This window comes from Sminthopsis crassicaudata, chromosome 4, assembly GCF_048593235.1.
Source record: "Sminthopsis crassicaudata isolate SCR6 chromosome 4, ASM4859323v1, whole genome shotgun sequence".
NCBI classification, from domain to species: Eukaryota; Metazoa; Chordata; class Mammalia; order Dasyuromorphia; family Dasyuridae; genus Sminthopsis; species Sminthopsis crassicaudata.
The window spans coordinates 95,916,433-95,936,362 of NC_133620.1; the positions used below are offsets into that span (position 1 = coordinate 95,916,433).

Below are 19,930 nucleotides of genomic sequence, written 5' to 3' on the forward strand. Positions count from 1 at the left end.
TTATGGTGTATGCATTAACCCTGAAAGGTATACAGCATCACCTGGAGATTGCTGGTGTTAATGTAATACTAGCTTAAAGAACAATTATTTTTTAATTAATTAAATTAATAAATGCGCCAGATTTATAAGTGCAGATTGTAAAGTATATCTTCCATGGCCATAGATGTTCATTTCAGATTCAGTTTTCTCTGGAGGTGGACTCCAACAACTATCTCGTATTACTCACCTTTTCATGTGCTCCGTTTAGTCACTTTGGTTATGTTAGAGGGAGACTATGTACCTTCATTTAATGAGCCTTGTGTCCTGTGTTAGGTGGGGGGGGGGGGGAAGGACCGTGGGACCGTTCCCACCCTCTGTAATCAGAATATTTTGATTAAGTCACCAAGCAGTACTTTAATGCCAGAGTGTGTGGAATACAAGCTGGAGGAAAAGAGCCTCAGAATTTCCCTCCCAGCCTCCCTCACCTTGTATCCCTGGTACTCGGCTCAGTGGAAATTTAGTAAATATTGATTATATTGGAAGAGTACTGCTAATAGTATAGTAAAAAGTTGATGGTCCAATTCAGATGGGGAACAGCATGAGGGTAACCAGAACTCATGTTTATAGTGCATTAAAGATAGTGATTTATCCATATAATCTCATCTAATCTACTCTGGGATGTAGGCACCATTATTTTCATTTTGTAAGTGAGGAAAGAATTGCATTAACAGAGCTAGCATCTTGAAATGAAGCCGCCCACCACACCCTGCTTCATGTAGCAGGGGCAGGGGGCATGTGTGTTCTGGAGCCACAGACCAAAGGTCAAACATCACAGGCTCATGGCAGCAATCTCCACAAACAATGGCCATTTTGGCTTTATTTACGAAGACCTCTTGGGAACCAACACATCTAGGTTGAAAACAAAAATGTACAGCGTGAGGCTTAAATAACTTTCTTACACTATGTACAGTTGTCCGCAAAGGTACAAAACATATATACACCTTGTGCTATACATGTCACAGAGAGGAGTGAGGACAACAGCTGACCCTGGAGCCTCTAGACACGAGTGGGTGGCCAGGTCTCCCCTGCACACACTCCCGCTCCTTTGGGGCTGGCGGACTTTGGGGTCTCAGGAACTCTAGCAATGGTGGAAAAGGGAGCAGGGTCCTAGCTGAGAGCCCAAGCCCCCAGCTGTACATTGGGGAGAGGGAGGAATGGCGATGCTGGGGTTGGGGAGGAGGGGGAGGTGAAACATAGCCCAGTATGGTGGCTAAACTGTGTCTCCACAAACCTTCCCCATCCTGGACTTGCAGATATTAGGAACCAGAGGAATAGGTCAGTCTTTGATGAGTGGTATCTGGCCAGGAGGGAAGCCAAGGGCATCGTGGGGGAGAGAAGCCCTGGCAGTTTGGGGAAGATGGAGAGACCAGCCTGGCAAAGGATCCAGACCAGCTGGGTGAGGATGTGTGAGGGTGTGGTGTCCTGGCACTAGAGGCACGGTAATAGGGCAGCAGCACAATGGGCAACGCCAGTCCAGATGCCCCAGGATGCCAACCTGGCAAAGACGGGACCTGCCCATCCAGGTGAAGCGAGAAGGCAGGCTTCCAGGGGGCGTGGTGAAGGGCAACAGAGGGACCCGACCTTGTCCTTTCTTATGAGATTTGTAAAATCCCACACATGCTCAACCACTATGAGATTTGTAAAATCTCACACATGCTCAACCACTATCAGCTTAGTTTTTGCAAATGGCGCTGATACATTAGTGGATGGCAGCCTCTCGGGTCCCTTCCTGATCTCACACTCCCCTCCATGTGGGATCCCCGTCCTCCCAGGTGAAAGCCAGCCCAACACCCTCCTCCGTCCTTTGCTCTCTCCCCAGCACTCGCTCCAGGTCTATTACAGAGAAGCCCTCTCAGGACTGAGTTGCTACTAACTTATCAAGTTAATACTGTAAAGGACAAGAATACTGTGCTTGAAAATCTGGGCCCTAGCTAAGTAAGAGTCCTGACCCAGGAGACCCGATGGGTCTTTTTAATCATTTTAGGCTATTTAGAGACTATTAGGAGTGGTCCCTGTCAGGGCCTAGGGATAGCTCTGGGTTCAAAGCTCCTAAACTTTGGGGGAATGATGAGGATGTCTTATGGCCCTGTGCCCAGGCTTACCAGGACAGGACACAACCCTTTCTATAACTATTTCTCACTAATGCCCAAGACACAGCGGGCCATTCCTCAAGCAGAGCCCCTGGGACTGGTCTATGGGAAGGGTCCCGGACAAGGGTGGGAATTCCTTGGGCCAGAGCAGGACACACTGGCCAGAAGGAATCCTTTCTGCCCTCTGCAGAAGGGCCTGCTCTGCCTGCCCCAAAGCCGGCTCTAAGCGTCCTCAGTCTAGGGCTTGTGCTCAGGTTCTATGGGCCTTGTGCTCAGAAAACAATCGTTTTGTGCTTCTAACACTTCCAATACTTGTAAATACTTGTGTGGTGCCAGTCCCTGTTCTCCGGCATTCTCTGGCTCAGACCTAACACCCGGGCGCCTCAATCACTCCAAGGGAAGCGCTGAGACCCCCAGCTCCCTTCAAGCTCAGCTGCCCATGGCCTAGGATTGGGGTGGCCCTGTCTGGGCCCCTGGATTTCAAGTTTCTGGAAAGCCAGCACACTCACATATAGCCAGGCCCAGGCCCAGCCATGAGGTAGCTTACCCGACATCAACAACAAAGGGGGCAGACAACAACCACGGGGGGACCTTGGGATCAAACACAAGTGGGAACCAAGTAAAAACTCCTCTAGTCCCCATCACCTGGGGGGGGAAGGGGGAAGAGTGTCCCCTGGCAGGGCAGAGCCCAAAGCCTAGGGGCTGGGGAATGCAGTCTTGTCCATTTGTCCAGCATTTGTAAACAGCATCCCCCATCTCCCTTTGACCCGAATCAAAGATGGTGGCGGAGAGGAAGGGCCGCAAACAAACACTTGCTTGCCTGGGCCGAGGGGAGTGTCTGGGACCCAAACTCCCAAGCATGGGGCCAGGAGAGAGTAACAAGCCATCAGTGACACTGTCTTGTCTATTGTTCCCTGAAGACCAAAACTTCATTTCTTTTCTTCCTGCAACCAAATGACCCCACATTTCAGCCCATGTCCAGCAGAGAAGAACTGAACAGTCATTCTGCAAAGTCACTGCTGCTGCTTGGCAGGGGGACACGCTGGTCTGCTGACTGGAAGGCCGGGGTCACACTGGAGAAAGATGGGGCTGGCTGTTCCCCCGGCAAGGTTTTTTCCTCTCAGACAGTGCAATGCCCCTGAAAGGCAGAAGTCGCTTCCTCCAGGGAGAGGAGAACCCTCCTGTCGTCTTCTGGTCACCTTTTGTGTAGAAACTACAAGGGACTCGGGCTTCAGGCCCTGGGGGCCCGCCTCCTCCTGCTGGTCCACACGGGGGGGATGAGGAAGGAGATGCACCCCCATCCACTTCCAGAGGGTCCCTCTGTCGAGGCATCAGCTCTGGGCCTGGCTTTGGATCCTGAATCCCTCTGTGTCCACGCCCAGTGGGAGGAAGCCAGACATGCAAGGGGCTGGCATGTGATGGGGAAAGAAGCCACTGCATTTCCCTGGGAGTCTTTTGAGTTCACTGGTTCCACCAGGAAGGGAAACCCAGACATTAATTTAATACAAAATTCACCTATAGCAAATGGGCCCTGGGCAAGAAAAAAAACCAGAGCCTCTTTCAATCCAACAACCTTCCCCCTCCCTCCCCCAGGCTCCCCCCCAAAAAAAATCCCCAAGGGTATTTGGGTCTTAATGAGCAATGATTCTCCCTTATTTCATTCCAGTTTTAAGGCTTGAAAATGTGTCTCTTGAATAACCACAGAGAAAGGAGCTGGAGAAGATCTGGGGGGAGGTGTAGTCAGAACATGGAGAACCTTCTGAACCCACTCCCCACCATGCCCCTGGAATAAAACACCGTTCTATCCCAGCAGGGTGGGGAGAGGCATGGGAGGGGCAAAGGGGACAGACCCTAGAATTTAGTCCTTACTACAAGACATCCTACTATACACAGTACCATGAAACAAGGGAGAGGATCCAAAAGCTGCTTCTTAAGTGATGAGGGAGTGGGGCAGGAATCCCCCCTTGATGAAGTTTAACATAGCATGTGGTGGGGAGTGGAAGGGGAGGGGAATAGATCAAGACCTCCCTTAAGTTAGATCCGGCTAGGAGGGCGGGCAGCAGTCGTCAGGATGGAAGAGGAGGCAGCAAGACACATATGGCTGGCATCGGGTCACCCAGCTCTGGATGCCAGGCCCCAGGGGGATGGAAGGCACTGGAGCGTCTGATGGCATGAAGTGAACCATGGGCTAGGATGCTTCCCCCTCAGACAGGAAAGCCAGGAATAGCCCAAAAGTGGGAGGCATTTGGGGGAAAGGGGGAAATTAGGAAGGAGGGCAGGGAGATGGGGAGGGAAGAAATCAAAAGGGATTCTTCCCCAATAGATCCTAGACTGTGTTAAAGGCTAGAATGGCTCAGAAGCAGAGGCTCAGGAGTGCTGTCCATGCGCCCTTTCCCAATGGGGACCCTTCCTGCCCCCTCCCAAGGCTTCCCCCCCAATTTTGTCCCCTGCCCTTCCCCTTCCTTAGGATTCCCTGGACCTGGACAGCTCAAGGGATAGAATGCATCAGAAGAAACTTCAAGTTGGTATCCAGGAAGTGCCAGCAATAAATAAATAAATAAATAGTTAAATAGATGAAATGACCAGCCTGAGTCTGTGCCTTTCCCTTCAGATGGAGCCTTCTGAAGGGTGGGCCAGCTCTGACCCTAGCAGGGGGAGGAGAGAGTCCTAGGGGATGAGATGGGGGTGGCCCCGGGGAGAAGGCTCAGAGATGGCATGGGCAGCTGTCCACCCCCAAATTTACAAGGTTACTAGAGTGATGCTTTTTCCTTTGACCTCCTTCCTTTAGGGTGAGGAGGTTAAGGATTCAGAAGGGCAAGAGAGGATGGTTCTTCCCATCTGAAAGACTGTCAGATGGAAGAGGAAAGAAAGGTCTTTTCCTAGTTAAAATGTGGCTGGGGGATCCCCTCAGCCTGGCTCAGAATCCCCTCCCCACCATGGGGAGCTGGAGGTGGGGGAACTCAGAAAGTTTTCCCCAAGGTCTTCTCACAGGCCAGCTGGAGAGCTCCTGAGGTCGGGGGGAGAAGGGGACGATTTAGCAGGAAGAAAACGGGGCCGAACCTGGAAGTAGCTGAGGAGCTTCAGGAGAAAGAGTGGGCAAAGAGCTTCACAGCTTAAATATCCTTCCCCATAGGGGGCCCCCAGCCCATCAAGAAATGGGTTTGGGAACACTGTCCCCTCAGGGAGGCTAGGAGAGGGGCAGGGGAAGAATCCCCAAATCCTCCTGCCCAGAACCACCAGCAGCATCTGCCCTGGCTCTGTGCGTCCTAGATTGTCTGAAGATGCTTCCCTTTGGACGATGCGCAGGCTGCTGGAAGAAATGTGGAATCCGAGTGCCCCCTCCAGCTTCTGCTCCTAAAATGTGTCACCGGGCAGCCGCCTTCCGTTCCAGAGTTTCACTGTCAGATCACTGTCAGGAGAGAGAAAGGCAGAAAGGGGGATGCACAGGTCAGCTCTGTGAGCGGGCCTCGACAGCCAGCCTGACTGCAGCAGAGGGGCAGCTTCCACAAGCCCTAAGTGCGGTTTGAGGAGCAGGGGGCAAACCCGGGGGCGGAGGGATTCTGGGCACGAGAGGGATTAGCCATCTCGAGTGGAATATGGCCCAGTTGAGAAGTGTGACAGCTTCCCCCCTTCCCTCTCTGTGACCCTCTCCTCAATGTCCCAAACCTGGGGAACTACCCCTTGCTCATGCTCAGAGGTGGAGTGAGTGTGGGGGGGTAGAAATGTGTGATTTTGGGGAGGGGACAGCACTTCTCTCTAGATCAGGCATGAGGGGGAGGGTCGGGGAGATGGAGTTAAAAATCTCATACCGTTAAGAAGCAGCTTGGATCGAAGTGGAGAAAGAAAGGAAGAGGGAAGAAGGGGAAAAGAAGAGGAGAGAAAGGAGAACTGAGAGGAAAGATGAGGGAAGGGGGAAGGAAGAAGAGGGTCAAGGCAGGCTAGTGGCACGGCCCTTTATAGCCAGGACGCGGCGTGGAAGGCAGGGGGTGAGTCCAGGGACGTAACTCCACAACTTTACCCGGCAGTCACTGTGGCAGGGAAAGAAGGGTAGGGTGAGGGGAGAGAGAGAAATGGAGAGAGAGAGCGAGACACAGAGAGAGAGACAAGAGAGACAGGAAGAGGGAATATGGTCGGAAAAGAAGGAGGAAGAAGAAATCAATTCGAGTAGAACCCTTCCCTCCCAGGACAAGGCGGCCTGGAGGGCCCCTCGGTGGGGGACTGGGAGATAAACAGATGGATGGACCCGGACTGGGGGGGGAGAGGGGTAAGGGAACTGGGATGGGAGAGCTGCTGAGTACTTCCTGGGAGGCGCTATTCTTGGCAGGGGTGACAGCTGGGAGTGGGGGGCCAGTGGCACTTGGTAGGCCCTTCCTCCTGACTGAATAGAGGTGGCTGGGGGAGGCTGGGACAGGATGGACAGAACATCTCCATCGGTTTGGCTGCCCCCTTTCCTCGATTCTCCTCCCTGTTTTACTGAGGAGGGGGTGTGGACAGGCTGCTTATTAGTGGGGCTCTGCCATGCCACTTCTAGTTAATTCAGAGCCCATGACCGGACCTTCCCCTGTCTTTTTATCTGCTTAGAGTGAAACCCACTGAATGGGAAGTGAGGGCAGAGACTTCAGGGAGGGTCAGCAGGACCTCTGGCTTACCTGGAGGCCGTAAAAATGTGCTTGGAGTTGGTACAGATGGCATTGATGGGGCTGTCGTGACCCTTGATCTCTCCAATAGGTGTGAAGTTTTCCACATTCCAGACCTTGATGAAGCCCCCTCGGCAGGTGCTCAGCAGCATGGGCCGGCCAGGAACGAAGGCCAGTGCACACACCCAGTCCTTGTGGGCGTTCGGGATTTGCTGTGGAAGGACAGGAAGGAATGGTAGACAGTAAGGGCCTCCTTCTGGCTAAGGAATCTTAAACATTTCTTATATGAGGGGGAAGAGGGGCGGGACGGGGGCGAGAACAGATGAGCTCTCTAGCTCCAGTTCCTCTTTATCCCATTCTGCCATCACATACGGTAGCTGGCGAGAGCCAGCGAGCAGAACTCGGATTATCCTGTGGGGAGCAGCATCCCGTCCCCTCACTATGACAGGAGGGAGCAGGATGATCAAGCATCCCGATGTCAGAGGCCCTGGGAATGTCAGATTGCCTTTGCCCTCCAAAACACAGCACCAGGAGCCTTAGTTTTGGCAAGACTGTGGAGCAAGACTAGAAAGACCACAGTGATGGGATCTCTGCCCTGGGAAAGAGGGACCAGAACCCGGGACCAGGACTTGGGACCAGCACCAACCCGTCAATTTCTGCTGAGCTATGACTGACAGCAATGTTTTACACGGGGAGTTTTTGATATGAGCATCTGAAGCTGGGGGGATACAAGGGGACATAGAAGGGGGGAACTGGAAGTGCTGCTGACTGACTTTCCCGACTTTGCATTTTGTCCTGACCTGAATGAGCTCCTGCTGCTCCAGATCCCACTTCTTAATGCCATTGTCCCGGGAGCCGCTGAAGAGGATGTCGCCCTGGATGGCGAGGCACTCGATGCCGTCATAGTGTGGGGGCTCAAAGTTGTGGGTAGGGCTGATGTTGCCCATCACACATTCTGCCAACTCAAACATCTGTGGAGGAGAGGCAAGTTCCTCTATGTCAGGTGGTGGGAAGGACGGAGGGTCTTGGAACCTCTGGTCACAGGTGAAAGAGATTGGCCCTCTCCTCCCTCTAAGCCCTTATTTCTTTTATTGGACTATATCCTGGCCTTCCCCATTCCCCCTACCCCCACCATGTCTTCTTGGGCAAGCAGGAGAAAATATTCTGAGAATGAAGGGGGGACTTTTTGCTGCGGACAAGTTGAGGGTAGGAGTATAAAAAAATTCCTTCTCCCAAATCCCTAGGGGGAAACCTATATATATGCTGCTGAATTAAGTCTCCCAGATCAGAAGATGTGAGCAGTTTCATTAAGCTGATCTCAACAATGGTTAAAAGTCTGTCATCTACAATCCACTGTGCTACATAGGTGCTAGAGGGAATTTAAAAACAAAGAAAGGTAAGTGAAGAAAGTTCAAATCACATCCTTCCCCTCGTGGGGTTTACAGTCCAATGAAGAGATATGATATCTTCACAGATTATTAATTTAGTCATCATTAATAATTAATTTAATAATTTAATTAATTTAATTACTATGACGAACTCTTAGGTGAGGAAGCTCCCTCCCTTTACCAGTGCAAGCTAATACCCTCTCCCAAAAGTTGGGAATCTTAGAGTGGTTGAGATCAGGGATGAAAAAACTCAAAAATGGGGCCACTAAACCTGGAAGGCCACATGCTGACTTAAAACCACAGATTAACATAATCTATTTTTTGTTATATATTTTTCAGTTACATTTTAACCAGGGGAGGGAAAGTATGCCCCAGAGTAGGTGTGGTCTCTGGCTTACAACCCTGAGAAAGTGTCGCCTCCAGCCTCCCACAGCCAGGAGATCTCAGAGATGGGACTTGAAGTCTAATCTTCCTGTTTTCAAATGAAATTATAATTTTTAAAGTAAGTAGCCTAATGCTTAGCACACATAATGATACTAACTAAGCTCTTTTAAATTATCTTATTTGATGATTCAGGCCAATTCCATTGGTCTTGTGATGAAAAAAGCCATCTGCACCCAGGGAGAGAACTGTGGGAACTGATGTAAATCCAAACATAGCATTTTCACTCTTTCTGTTTTGTTTGTTTGCATTTTGTTTTCTTTCTCATCTTTTTTTCCTTTTTGATCTGATTTTTCCCTCCTAAGGCAATTGGAATTAAGTGACTTGCCCAGGGTCACAGCTTTTTTCTGATTTTGATTTTTCTTGTGCAGCATGATATTTGTGGAAATATGTATAGGAGAATTGAACATGTTTAATATACATTGAATTTTGTTGAGACTTTCGGTGTTCACATGGCTTTTTGAAGTGAGTCTTACATTATCTATGGATCAACAAGGAATCCTTTTATTTGGACTACACAGATCACCTTGTGGCAGAGGTGGCAAATGTTCCTCTCTCCCTGGCTTATGTCTGAAGTTCAGTAGGTCATAGAACACAGTTGTTTCCATAATGACATGTCATAGAATTTTACATGATTTTAAATATTCAAGGGAGGCACCTTATTTAAGACCTTTTAAGCTGCAACTTCTGCTGAGCCAAAAAAGTATTTTTAAAATCAGCAAATGATATAGAAACAGCAAAGTCTTGTATTCTCTATATTACTTAGTCTGTTTGGGGATTGGAGATGTGATTCATAGCAGAAAACAAGTTGTGGAAGGCTGTTTTTTTCCTCCCTCATGCTTTGATCCTTGCTATAAGCATAGACCATTCTCCTAATGATTTTATAGAGAAGAGAAAATAGGCATTTTTAGAGTTGTTGGTAGATTCTTGGTGATTATTATTATTAATATAATTTTTTGGGGGGTAAAAATACCAAATATAATCTGTTTCATTCTTTTTCTTTTTGAGACATCTTTGAAAACTGATACACTTTTAAAATTGTATTGTTTCTAATCTATGTATTTAATCAGGCACAAAGGTGCTTCCCAGCTTCATCTTAAATGCCATTTTCATTTCTACACAAAGTGCAGACTGGACACTAATGTCCAAATGTGATGGGTTCCACTATGATAAGAAAAGCCTATGTGGAAAATTCATTCAACCATAAAGTAGACATAATAGTAGCTACCTTGCAGGGTTAAGGTGAGGGTCAAATGAGGTACTATTTGGGAAAGCACTTAGCATAGTGGCCGATACATAAGCGCTTAATAAATGCTTGTTGCTTAATTGAGTCCCTGGAACTCATGGGCAGCTAGTACCTTCACATAGTGGTCCTTGGAGCCAGTCACCACAAGATCGTGCTGATTGGAAGTCTGGCTGACGGTCAAGCACATCACGGGGCCAATGTGGCCAGTCAGCTTGCCAATGGGCTGGAATCTGGGGAGGAAAGGAAAGGAGAAACAAAATTCATAATCATTTGAAGTAGATGGTTTTAACCATTCACAGTAGAAAAACAAAGTGGATGAAAAGCATATATCACTCAGATGATGACATACAGTCATGGACAATGAACTGGATCACATTACATTTGGCAAATTTGTACAATGTTTTAGTGATCCTAACCAATTCACAGTTGCCAAAGATCCTCATAACTAAGTGGGACATTGGGTGGAGGCAGTCCTTGGGACTGGGATGTGAATAAGTCTGACAAACAAGGCAAGGTTCTGACCCAGTCTCAAATTGGTACTAGGAGACGCTGGATTTTCAGATACCCCAGGCTCCCCCGGAGAAGCCAAGTTCCCAAAGCAGAAAAGGGGGTGTCCAGCCCGATCCAAACACCCAGCCGGTTCCTGGGGTCTCCCTCCCACCCAGGAGAGTGTCACGCCCGGCCCCAACCTGCTCCTCACCGCCCTGACCTGTTGAGCTCCCAGACACGAACTGAGTTGCCAGAGGCGGCGTACAGGGTAGTGCCAGTGGGGTTGAGGGCAATCTGGTTGATCTGGTGTTCCCCCTGAGCACTGGTGATGGTGCGGTTGGTGGTACTTGCGCAGGCATCTCCGGAGATCACTTGACCTGAGGACCTGGTCCGGCCCATGGGGAGCACAGTTAAGACCCGCCTCCAGTCTCATACCCGGAGCTCCCCCTTTTAGGATCTGACTGACAGGTAAGCCCTTCCTTGGACAGAGGATCTCCCCATCCTCAGAAACACGCTCATTGCTGGACTTGCGGTGCAGGGACTTTCTAGAGCTGATCTGCCACTCTTACATCCTTTACTTGTCTACCTCTGGGTGGCCGGGGATGGGGGAGGTGGTGGGAGGGCAAAAATCCTTTTCTTGCTGCACACAGGTGAGCAAGAGTATGAGCTTATCTGCTCACCTTTGGGTAAAGCACCAAGGCAGGTCTGCACCTGTTACATAGAGCCCCTTCCCCGAGGCTACAGTGCTTAAGGCAGGTAAGATGCCAATAGCAAAGGTGCGGTTTGCTCTGTGGGTCACAGTGCCCAGCTCTGAGACACGGGGATGGTGCCAGCCAAACAGGGTACCCTCTATGCACCGGGGCAGGAAGCCAAGCCTAAGCTGCCTCAGCTTTCCTAAGGGTTCTACTTGCAGGACCCGCAGAAGGGCATGGGGGGGGGTGTATTGGGTGGAGGGGCACTCATGAGCACTCTGAGACTATCGGGAGCCTGTCTAGGGCTAGGGTAGGGAGGTACCTACGTGAGGGTGCGAATGCACTTGGCGGAATCCCGGATGTCCCACACTTTGATATAGGACGTGGAGACAGAGAACACGAGGCCTAGGTGAGCGCAGTACTTGATGGAGACAACATTGTTGGGATGTCCCTTCAGAGCGGCAATCTCCTGCCCCGTTACCAGGTTCCACATCTTGCAGCTTCTGTCTGTAGGAAAGAGAGCCCCAGGGGCAGATGCGGGGGGGACATCTGTCAGGGCCTGAGCCAGTCCATTAGCCCCAGGCACGAGACCTCCCACCACACCCTGCCTACAGGAATTTGGGAACCAGGAGCTTAGCAGAGCAGAAGATGTAATCTCAGTCCACATAGACACGTAAAACAAAAAACTAGCAGACAGTAAGAGTTTTAGGCCTTAAATACCGAGGTTGGTCAAGGGAAAGGAGAGCCTTGGTCCATGAGAAGCAAGGCGAGGTTAGTCGGAGAAGGCTTCCTGAGGTGCCAAGTGTTGCCCAAGGTTTGGAAGGAGGAAAGGGATGGAAACTAGGAAAGAGAAGGTTCTGAGTGAAAGTATGGAGAGGGAAGACATCAAGGTGGGAATGAATGGAGGGAGGAAAAGCAGAGAGGCTGAGCTGGGGAGATAAGAGCAATTTCATCGGTTGTATGTTCAGACAGTTAGGTGAGCTCTTCCTAGAAGCCTGGGGCTTTTTCTTCCATTTATGGTTGTACCTTTTGATCCTGTGAAGAGCAGCTCGTCAGTGGCATCCAAGCAAAGAATGGGCTTGGTGTGACCCTCAGCCACTGAGACACACTGCAAGGGAGCAGTCCGGGCGCTCTTGGCTCCACCAATGGGGTTGATGATTCCCCTTTCCAGGAAGAGAAGGAAAAGAAATTTAGTCGGGCAGAGAGATAAGCACAGGGCTGAGCTATAGCTCAAGGGAAGGAAGAAGGGGAAAGAAGGAGGAAGGGGAAACCAGAGACCAATGGCCCAGTCTCACAAAATAATCCCAAAGGATGAATATGAGTGTGTGTTTTGGACTTGAGAGGTAGAAAAAGATGTGTCTTATTAAGGCCAGTTTCTCCACCAGTAACTTCTGTGGGCCTAAACTCAAATCGGGCATAAGGGGAAGAGGTAGGAAGAGGAGACATACAGTCTCTGACCTCTTAAAACTTCCAACCTGATTGGAGAGAGTGCCTTATCTAACAGGGTCAAAAGACAGGGAAATGAGAAGAGAATATATAGTAACCAGACAGAACAGGAACAGAAGGTTCCTTGCTAGTTAAAGCAACTCATTGGATTTCTGATTTCTATAATTAATTTACCTGGGTAAATGTGATAGAAATACAGAGACCATCTAACAACCCTTAGGTCACCATTTCCCTTCTTATACTTAACTCTCAATAATTGGCCATTAGTCAGTTTTTAATGGTTCAAATACGCTAAATAATGAGCCTACTATATATAGCCATACACACATATATGAGGACACATACACTACTGGATCAGTTGTCACAACATATTAAGCACCTTTCAGAAATCTCACGTTTTATCTCAGTTCACATAGAATTAAATGGTTTAAGCATTATTAGAGTTTGGAGCTCTGGCATAAGAATAATGAATCTGAATTACGCTATTTCATTAGGTATTTGCTGGATTGCAAAAGTTTTAGCTTCTTGGCTAAATGCTATAGGTACCCATGAAATGTTTGTTGAATGAATGGGATTCCAAGAATGAAGATTTGTTTCTCAAAAAAGTAGAAGTATCATATATAGGAAAGATAGATCTGAAAAACAAGTTCTGAGGGACAGCATGGCATAGTGAATAAAGAAATTGCTTTGGAGTGCAGACTGCGTACATTCAGGTTTAATTTCTGACACATAATTAACTAAGTCACTTGAGCTTAAGGTCTTAGGCACTTCTCAAGAGTTAAATCAATGGAACTAGTTTGACCCAGCAGGACACCATCAATGAAATCACAAGTATATGTATATATATATATATATATATATATATATATATATATATATATATATATATATATATATATATATATATATATATATATATATGTATGTATGTGTGTGTGTGTGTGTGTGTGTGTGTGTGTACACAGACAGAGAAATGGAGAGAGAAGAGACAAGACAGACACAGAATTAAAGAGAGGAGACACTGAGACAAAGAACAAGAGAGAATAAATGATATGAGAGAATGAGAAAGATAGATGAGAGAATAAGAATGAGAAAGAGAATGAGAGAAGTAATAAGAGTAAGAGGTAAAAATGATTTGTCCATTCTCATAATGTATCTTTCAGATAAAACAAATGAGACACACACAGAAAGGCTGAGAGAAAGAGGGAATGAGAATGAAATAAGAGAAAATGAGGGAGAGAGAACAGAAAGAGACAGATAAAATGACACAGACAGAAAGAATGAGACAGAGAAACAGAGAGGGAGAGAGAACTCACATACACGAAGATGTATTCTGGTGAGTGTCCCTTACAGGAGCTCCTGTTGACTACATGGCTATATGTAGCTGGATCCCATAATCGCGAGCTTTTATGCATTCCCTATTGTTCTCATAGATAGCCATCTCTCTAAGATGCTGCTGTTTTTGACCCAGGAGGATTCCTAGGACCCTCTCAATTTTCCAAATTAGTGGAGAAGGGAGAAGACAGATGATCCAATAAAATAATTTTTTTTAGCCCCCAGCTATTCCTCCGGAAGAGTTTGAGATGTAGCCAACTGAACATGTGCTTCTGTTTTCTGCTGTCACTTCATGTATTCTATTGCTCTCTATCCTCAATTCTACTCTCCGGCCCTAGGCAAGGATGGAGGAGGGCCAGCACTGACAACTGATAGCCTTGTAGAAGCTCCACCTTCAGGGACTCAAGCAAGCAGAAGGATCAGGACTGGCCCATGCAACAGAAAGCCTCCCCAGAGGTCCCTCTCCAGCTTCTAGGGCTCTCTGCTGGCAAATCAGACTGCTCTCACCTGGTGCTTGAATTAGCTGCAACAACATGTTTAACCTATATTGAATACTTGCTATCCAGGAAAGGGAAAAGAAGAGGAAGGAGGGAGAAAAAATTGGAACACAAGGTTTTGTAAGGGTGAATGCTGAAAATTCTTTTTGCATGTATTTTTCAATTTTTAAAAATTAATTTTATAATTATAATTTTTTGACAGTACATATACATGGGTAAATTTTTTACAACATTATCCCTTGCACTCATTTCTGTTCTGAATTTTCTCCTCTTTCCCTCCACCCCCTCCCCTAGATGGCAGGCAGTCCCATACATGTTAAATGTGTTCTAGTATATCCTAGATACAATATATGTGTGCAGAACCGATCTTGTTGCACAGGAAGAATTGAATTCAGAAGGTAAAAATAACCTGGGAAGAAAGACAAAAGTCTTTTTGCATATATTTTAAAAAATTAAAGGCTGTTAATATATTTTTAAAAAAGAATATATTGCAACAATGCAATGAGAAATACTAGACTAAGAGTCAGAGAACCTGGCTCACTTCCTGGTTTTGTTATTTCTTATTTGTATTATCTGAAAGATGCCCATGGGAATGGGCCAAATATCTGACATCTCTGGTCTACATTTTCCTTGTTTATAAAATAAACCAGCTTTTTACACTGGGTTACGACCCCATATGATCTCCTGTAACTGAATGTGGGGGTCACAAAATAAGGATTAATATCAGCAAATTTTTGACTGGTCCAGGTGCTATCTAAAATCCCTTCCAGCTCAAAGTTATTTACCATCCTAAATCTGAATCTGGATTTCCACGGTGGAGCAAAAAGTCTTGTTCTTGTCATTGCCCGTGAAGGGGGTGCTGTGGTATACACAGCCTCCTCCGTGTCTCTGACACGTAGTGTCTGGATGCCCTTTTTGGTCCCTACCACGTTCCTCTCAGAAGCCCTGGCTTCCTTCAGGGCTCAGCTCGGCTACCAGGAGATCCCCCGGCTGCTGGGACTATCCCCTGCAAAACACTTTGTCCCCATTTTGTATGCACTGTATATAGGTCCGTGTCTCCAGAGGGTAACAGATTTAAGTGCAATTAGAAACAATAGACTAAGGCACTTTGCAAACCATAAAGTTCTATATAAATGCTCTTTCTCTCTTTCTCTCTCTCTATAGATAGATAGATGTGTATTTATAAATGTTATAATCATTGGGTTGTGAGGATGAAGTAATATGCTATTTATAAAGCACTCTGCAAATCACAAAGTTCTATGTAAATACTAATTATATATGTGTGTGCGTGTAATTATATATAACATAATATATATAAATATATAAGTCTGTAATATAATAATTATGCACATACACACATGTATGTATGTATGTACAAATGCCATAAATCACTGGGTATTGAGAATCAAATAACATGCTTTTATAAAGTACTCTGCAAATCATAAAGTTCTATGCAAATACTAATTACATATGTATGTGTAAGTACATAACATAATATATATAAAAATACATAATATATAAGGATATAATAATTATACGCACACACGTGTGTGTGTGTGTGCAAATGCTATAAGTCACTGGGTGATGAGAATCAAATAAAGCAGCTTGCCAACCATAAAGATCTATGTAAATGTTACATATATATATGTGAGAACACACAAGCATGCACACCCACACCCACACCCACACACACATATATATAAATGCTACAAACAACATGTCCCTAGCACAGTGCTTTAGCTTGATGACTCCTGACTGGCCCCGAGCCGGGGAACTGCCCCAGCCCTTCTGCAGGGCGCGTTGTCGAGGGCGGGCAGCTTTTCCCTGCCTCCTAGGGTCCTTGCAGAGGCACCACCCGTAGGGGGCCACCTGGGGCCCTGGCACAGTGCGGGGCTGAGCCTGCCAGCCTGCCATGCAATGCAGGGGCGATGCCGTCACTTTCTCTGCCCCAGGAGGGCCTTGGGGGGAGGGGATCATAGCCAGAGGGATTCCCTGGCCGCCTCTGGAGTCTGAGGAAGAGACGGTGGATGCTCTGGCGGCGTGCGGCCCGCCCTCCCTTCCCCACTCTCACAACCCCCTCCCTCCCAGTGATCCACCGAAGCCATTCAGCCAGCCTGAGGGGGACCGCGCCTGTGGGTGGGGGCAGCAGGAACAAGGGCTACAGAGAACCAGTCACTCGATGGGGGGGATGCAGGATGGGGGCACGGGGCGGGCAGCATGCAGGGGGCTTGGGGAGGGAGAGAGGGGGCAGGCGGAAGAGAGACACGCCCGAGATGGAGAGAACACACAGAGAAGGGGACGCTGAGACAGGGAAACCAAACACGAGCGCTGTACCTCAGGACCTCCGAGATAGAGGAGTCGCTGTCATCAGACCTGGGGAGGGCAGAAAATTAGCTGGATTAGGGGGTGGGGAGAGAGGAGAAATGGACCAACAGGAGGAGGAGGAGGAGGAGAGGCAGCGGCAGACTCGGGAAGTCAGAGGGTTATTGCGGTAGAGAGCTGGGGTGCGGGAGAGGGAGACAGCAGGGGAAGGGGGGGCAGGGAATAGGGCCTGGCCTGGATGCTGGGGCACCAGGGGAGACCCCGCAGGAGCTCAGTCAGGAGAACCTCCTGAGAGGATGGGGAAGGCGGGGAGGACCAGCCCCGGTTGGGGCAGGAGGTGGTGATGGTTCCTGGGCCCTGTTTGTCTGGCTCCAAGCTCTCCAGCTGCCCCACAGCCTAAGCCGGAGGGCACCCTGCCCTCGAGCCCCCAAGTCTCTCCCTGCCAGAACGCTTCTGCAGAGGCAGGAGTAAGCAACCGCCCAAGCCCAGGGGAACAACCATCTTGGGCAAGAGGTGGCAGCCAGCAGCGGAGCAGCCCCTGAGCTGGGCAGCGCAATCTTGGTTTGGAATCCCCCCATGTCCCTAACCCGCAGAACCCACTCGGAGCCGAGAGGGAGCTCCAAGCCCCTTCCCTTCTCTCTTCCGTCCCTCCTACTCTGAGGCTTCTCACCCTGGACGCCTTTGACAGGGATCCCTATGTCCCCCTCCCCTCACTGACTGGGGGCCCTCTCAGGGCAGCAGCTGGAGGTCAGGGACAGAACTTCGTGCTCCGTTCCTTCACCGAGGGGCCCTGGGCCCACCTTTGTCACTTTACTGCTCTGATTCCTGAGGGAACATGAGTGGCCAGAGGCGGCGGGAGTCGGGGGGATTGGGGGCAGCTCAGTTTTCGCTGAGGGATTTTAAGTCCAAAGTGCCGGAGGTGGGTTAGCCCTCTCACCCCGCAAAACAGACAAAAGGGGGTGCCTGACAGTCCCTCTGCAAACCCGTTCCCCTGGCATGGGGAAGGAGGCCACAGCAGGAGGGGCCACCCCGGGCCAGTTCTAACTCCCCATGCTGACCTGAGAAGTGGCCCCTGGGAGCTGGTGGGGAGGGAGCTAGGACAAGTCAGGGAGGGGGCTTCTCCACATCCCCAAAGCAAACAACGCCCATCACGGTGGCAGATCCCCCCCTCCTTACTTCTAAGTCTGTGACACAAGTAACGTGGGCTGGGGTAACCAAGGCAGAGCAGCTGCTGCCCACCGCTGGCCCAGCACCCCCAGAGGAGGCGGTCTAGAGACACATCCCAGGGGTCCGGAGGCCTCTCTGGGCCTGAGTCAGAGACAAAGCAGGGGCAGGAGCACCTGGCGCTCCATCACCGGACAGTGGGGAGCCCTGCTGGGGCCAAGAGTGGGCCCAGGGGCAGCAGAAGAGAGGGGTCAGAGGGCACAGGCCGGGGTGAGGGGTGGCCCCAAGCCTTCTCCCCTCCCTCCATTCTATGCCGGAGGACCAGAGCCTGACTAGTCTCCGAGAGGACGGTGACATGAGGAGGGACATGAGGATCTCATGCTTCAGAAAGGGCCCTGGGGACCTGGAGGAAGGGCAGGGAGGGAAAGGAAGGGGGAGAGAAGGGGAATGAATGTCCAGGCTCGGCTTCCTCTCCCCTGCTCCTCCCCAAGGACCCCCCTCCTCCCCCTGGATCCCAGCCCTTGAGCCCCTGAGCCCCCGCTCTTACTTGTCCAGCGCTGACCCCTGGCTCTGATTGCTGGTGAGGCGCGAGAAGACGTTACGGTCATTGCGGGGCCGCGTAGGGGGAGACGAAGGGGGTGTGAAGGCCATGTCCGAGGACCTGGAGTGGGCCAGGAGCAGAACAGGGGAACTCACTACCTTCCAAGGCAACCGGTTCCACTCTGGAATAGCTGTTAGGGAGGCCCCCTTACACAGAACCTAGTCTATGCATCTTGTTCCCCCACAGAGAGGAGATCTCTCCAAAGAGAGACAGGATAATCTCCTAGAGATCACATATATATTCCTCCTCACCACCACCGCCCTTTCAGGGCTGCTGTCTCTCTCTCCTCTGGCTCCCCAGTTCCCACGGCAAGGCCCTCAAGGACTTTCAAAAAAGTAATCTGAGGATTAGGGCACTCGCACTAATGGAAAGGGCCAGAGGCAAAATGGTTTTTCTGTGAATGCATTTGTGGCGGACAGCCATGTCAGGCTGGCATTCCTAACCAGGTTTGGCTAAGGCCTCTACAAAAATTAACTCAATTCTCCGAGTCCAAGAGCGGCAAGGAGAGGAAGGTGGATTAGAGGTGTTATAGATCTCAAGGGCTGAAAGGGATTGCTCAGAAGCTTGATCCGATTTGGGGGAACCTATTCCCTTCCAAGGAGCTAGGGGACAGAGAGAAACTGGGCCAGGATGTAAAACGGCCAGGGACGGCACACAAAGTGGATGACCTCCCACGGAAGATACAACGCACGACACGGACAACTGGTGTTGGCCCTTACCTGATAGGCTGCCCTCGGTCGTAGGATTTCCTCCGGGTCAGGGGGGAGGTTTCGGAGCCTCGCGATTGCCGAGGGCTGGAACAGTAGAAGTACATGAGTCGAGGGCTTCCTGAGCAGCCCGGGGCAGCCGTCCCCCCCTCCCCCTCGCTCCCCTGTTCCCGCGCTTACAAGGTGCTGCCCCGGGTGGGCAGGCTGATGGTCCGGGAGACCTTGTCTCGGTAGTAGGGGTCTCGGATGGAGAAGCCCACCCCGTCCTCTTTGATCTCCACGAGGGAAGCCAGAGACTTAGTGATGTTCTTGGTGGAGATGTCCAGCGGGGGGCCCAGGCACTCGGCCGACACTGCCTTCATCTGAGCCGACAGCTTGGGCTCCCCTGGAGAGGAGCAGGCGAGAGGAGGGGTCCTCAGTGGGATGGTCAGCAGGCAGAATGCAGGATCAGAATTCCCAGGACAGAACTCCCGACCCTGGGCGGTGACTTGGCTACCACTGTGGTAGTACGGCGGGTGGACCAAGTACTGAGATTTGAGCCTCACCTCTAACTCTAGCTATGGGACTGCGGACGGATCACAGCCTCTCGGAGCCTCAGTTTCCCCATTTGTAAAATGACATAATTATATTTGCATTATTTACCTTTACAGGGTATTATAGTGAGACTCAAATGAATAGTGTGCATCAAGTGTTTTACAAGCCCCAGACCCCTATCTGAATCCCTGCAATCCCCTCAGAAGAGAAGACAGGAGTCATACTGTGCTGGAAACAGAGGAGGGAGTGGGGAAGACCGTGGCAAAGCGGGGAAAGGAGAGGGCCGTCTGGTTACTCACCTT

At 49.7% G+C, this 19,930-nt stretch overlaps 1 protein-coding gene across 2 annotated transcripts in view; it reads right to left on the reverse strand.

Moving 5' to 3' along the window:
- Window positions 1–5,191: 5,191 nt before the first annotated feature.
- KIF21B (kinesin family member 21B) overlaps window positions 5,192–19,930 on the reverse strand; it is a 62,748-nt gene continuing 48,009 nt past the window's right edge. The window contains exons 24-35 of one of the 2 annotated variants that reach the window (XM_074308738.1): window positions 19,924–19,930; window positions 19,275–19,479; window positions 19,107–19,181; window positions 18,334–18,447; window positions 16,635–16,673; window positions 12,049–12,185; window positions 11,349–11,529; window positions 10,551–10,715; window positions 9,954–10,071; window positions 7,567–7,737; window positions 6,779–6,978; window positions 5,192–5,538 (exon numbers count right to left, since the gene is read on the reverse strand). The exon at window positions 19,924–19,930 is cut by the window's right edge and continues 55 nt beyond it. In XM_074308738.1, the coding sequence (XP_074164839.1) occupies window positions 5,484–5,538; window positions 6,779–6,978; window positions 7,567–7,737; window positions 9,954–10,071; window positions 10,551–10,715; window positions 11,349–11,529; window positions 12,049–12,185; window positions 16,635–16,673; window positions 18,334–18,447; window positions 19,107–19,181; window positions 19,275–19,479; window positions 19,924–19,930 (1,467 nt within the window). In that variant the 3' untranslated portion in view covers window positions 5,192–5,483. Of the gene's footprint in view, window positions 5,539–5,944; window positions 6,158–6,778; window positions 6,979–7,566; window positions 7,738–9,953; window positions 10,072–10,550; window positions 10,716–11,348; window positions 11,530–12,048; window positions 12,186–16,634; window positions 16,674–18,333; window positions 18,448–19,106; window positions 19,182–19,274; window positions 19,480–19,923 lie in introns of those variants that run through there. The other variant, XM_074308737.1, reaches the window with a different exon arrangement.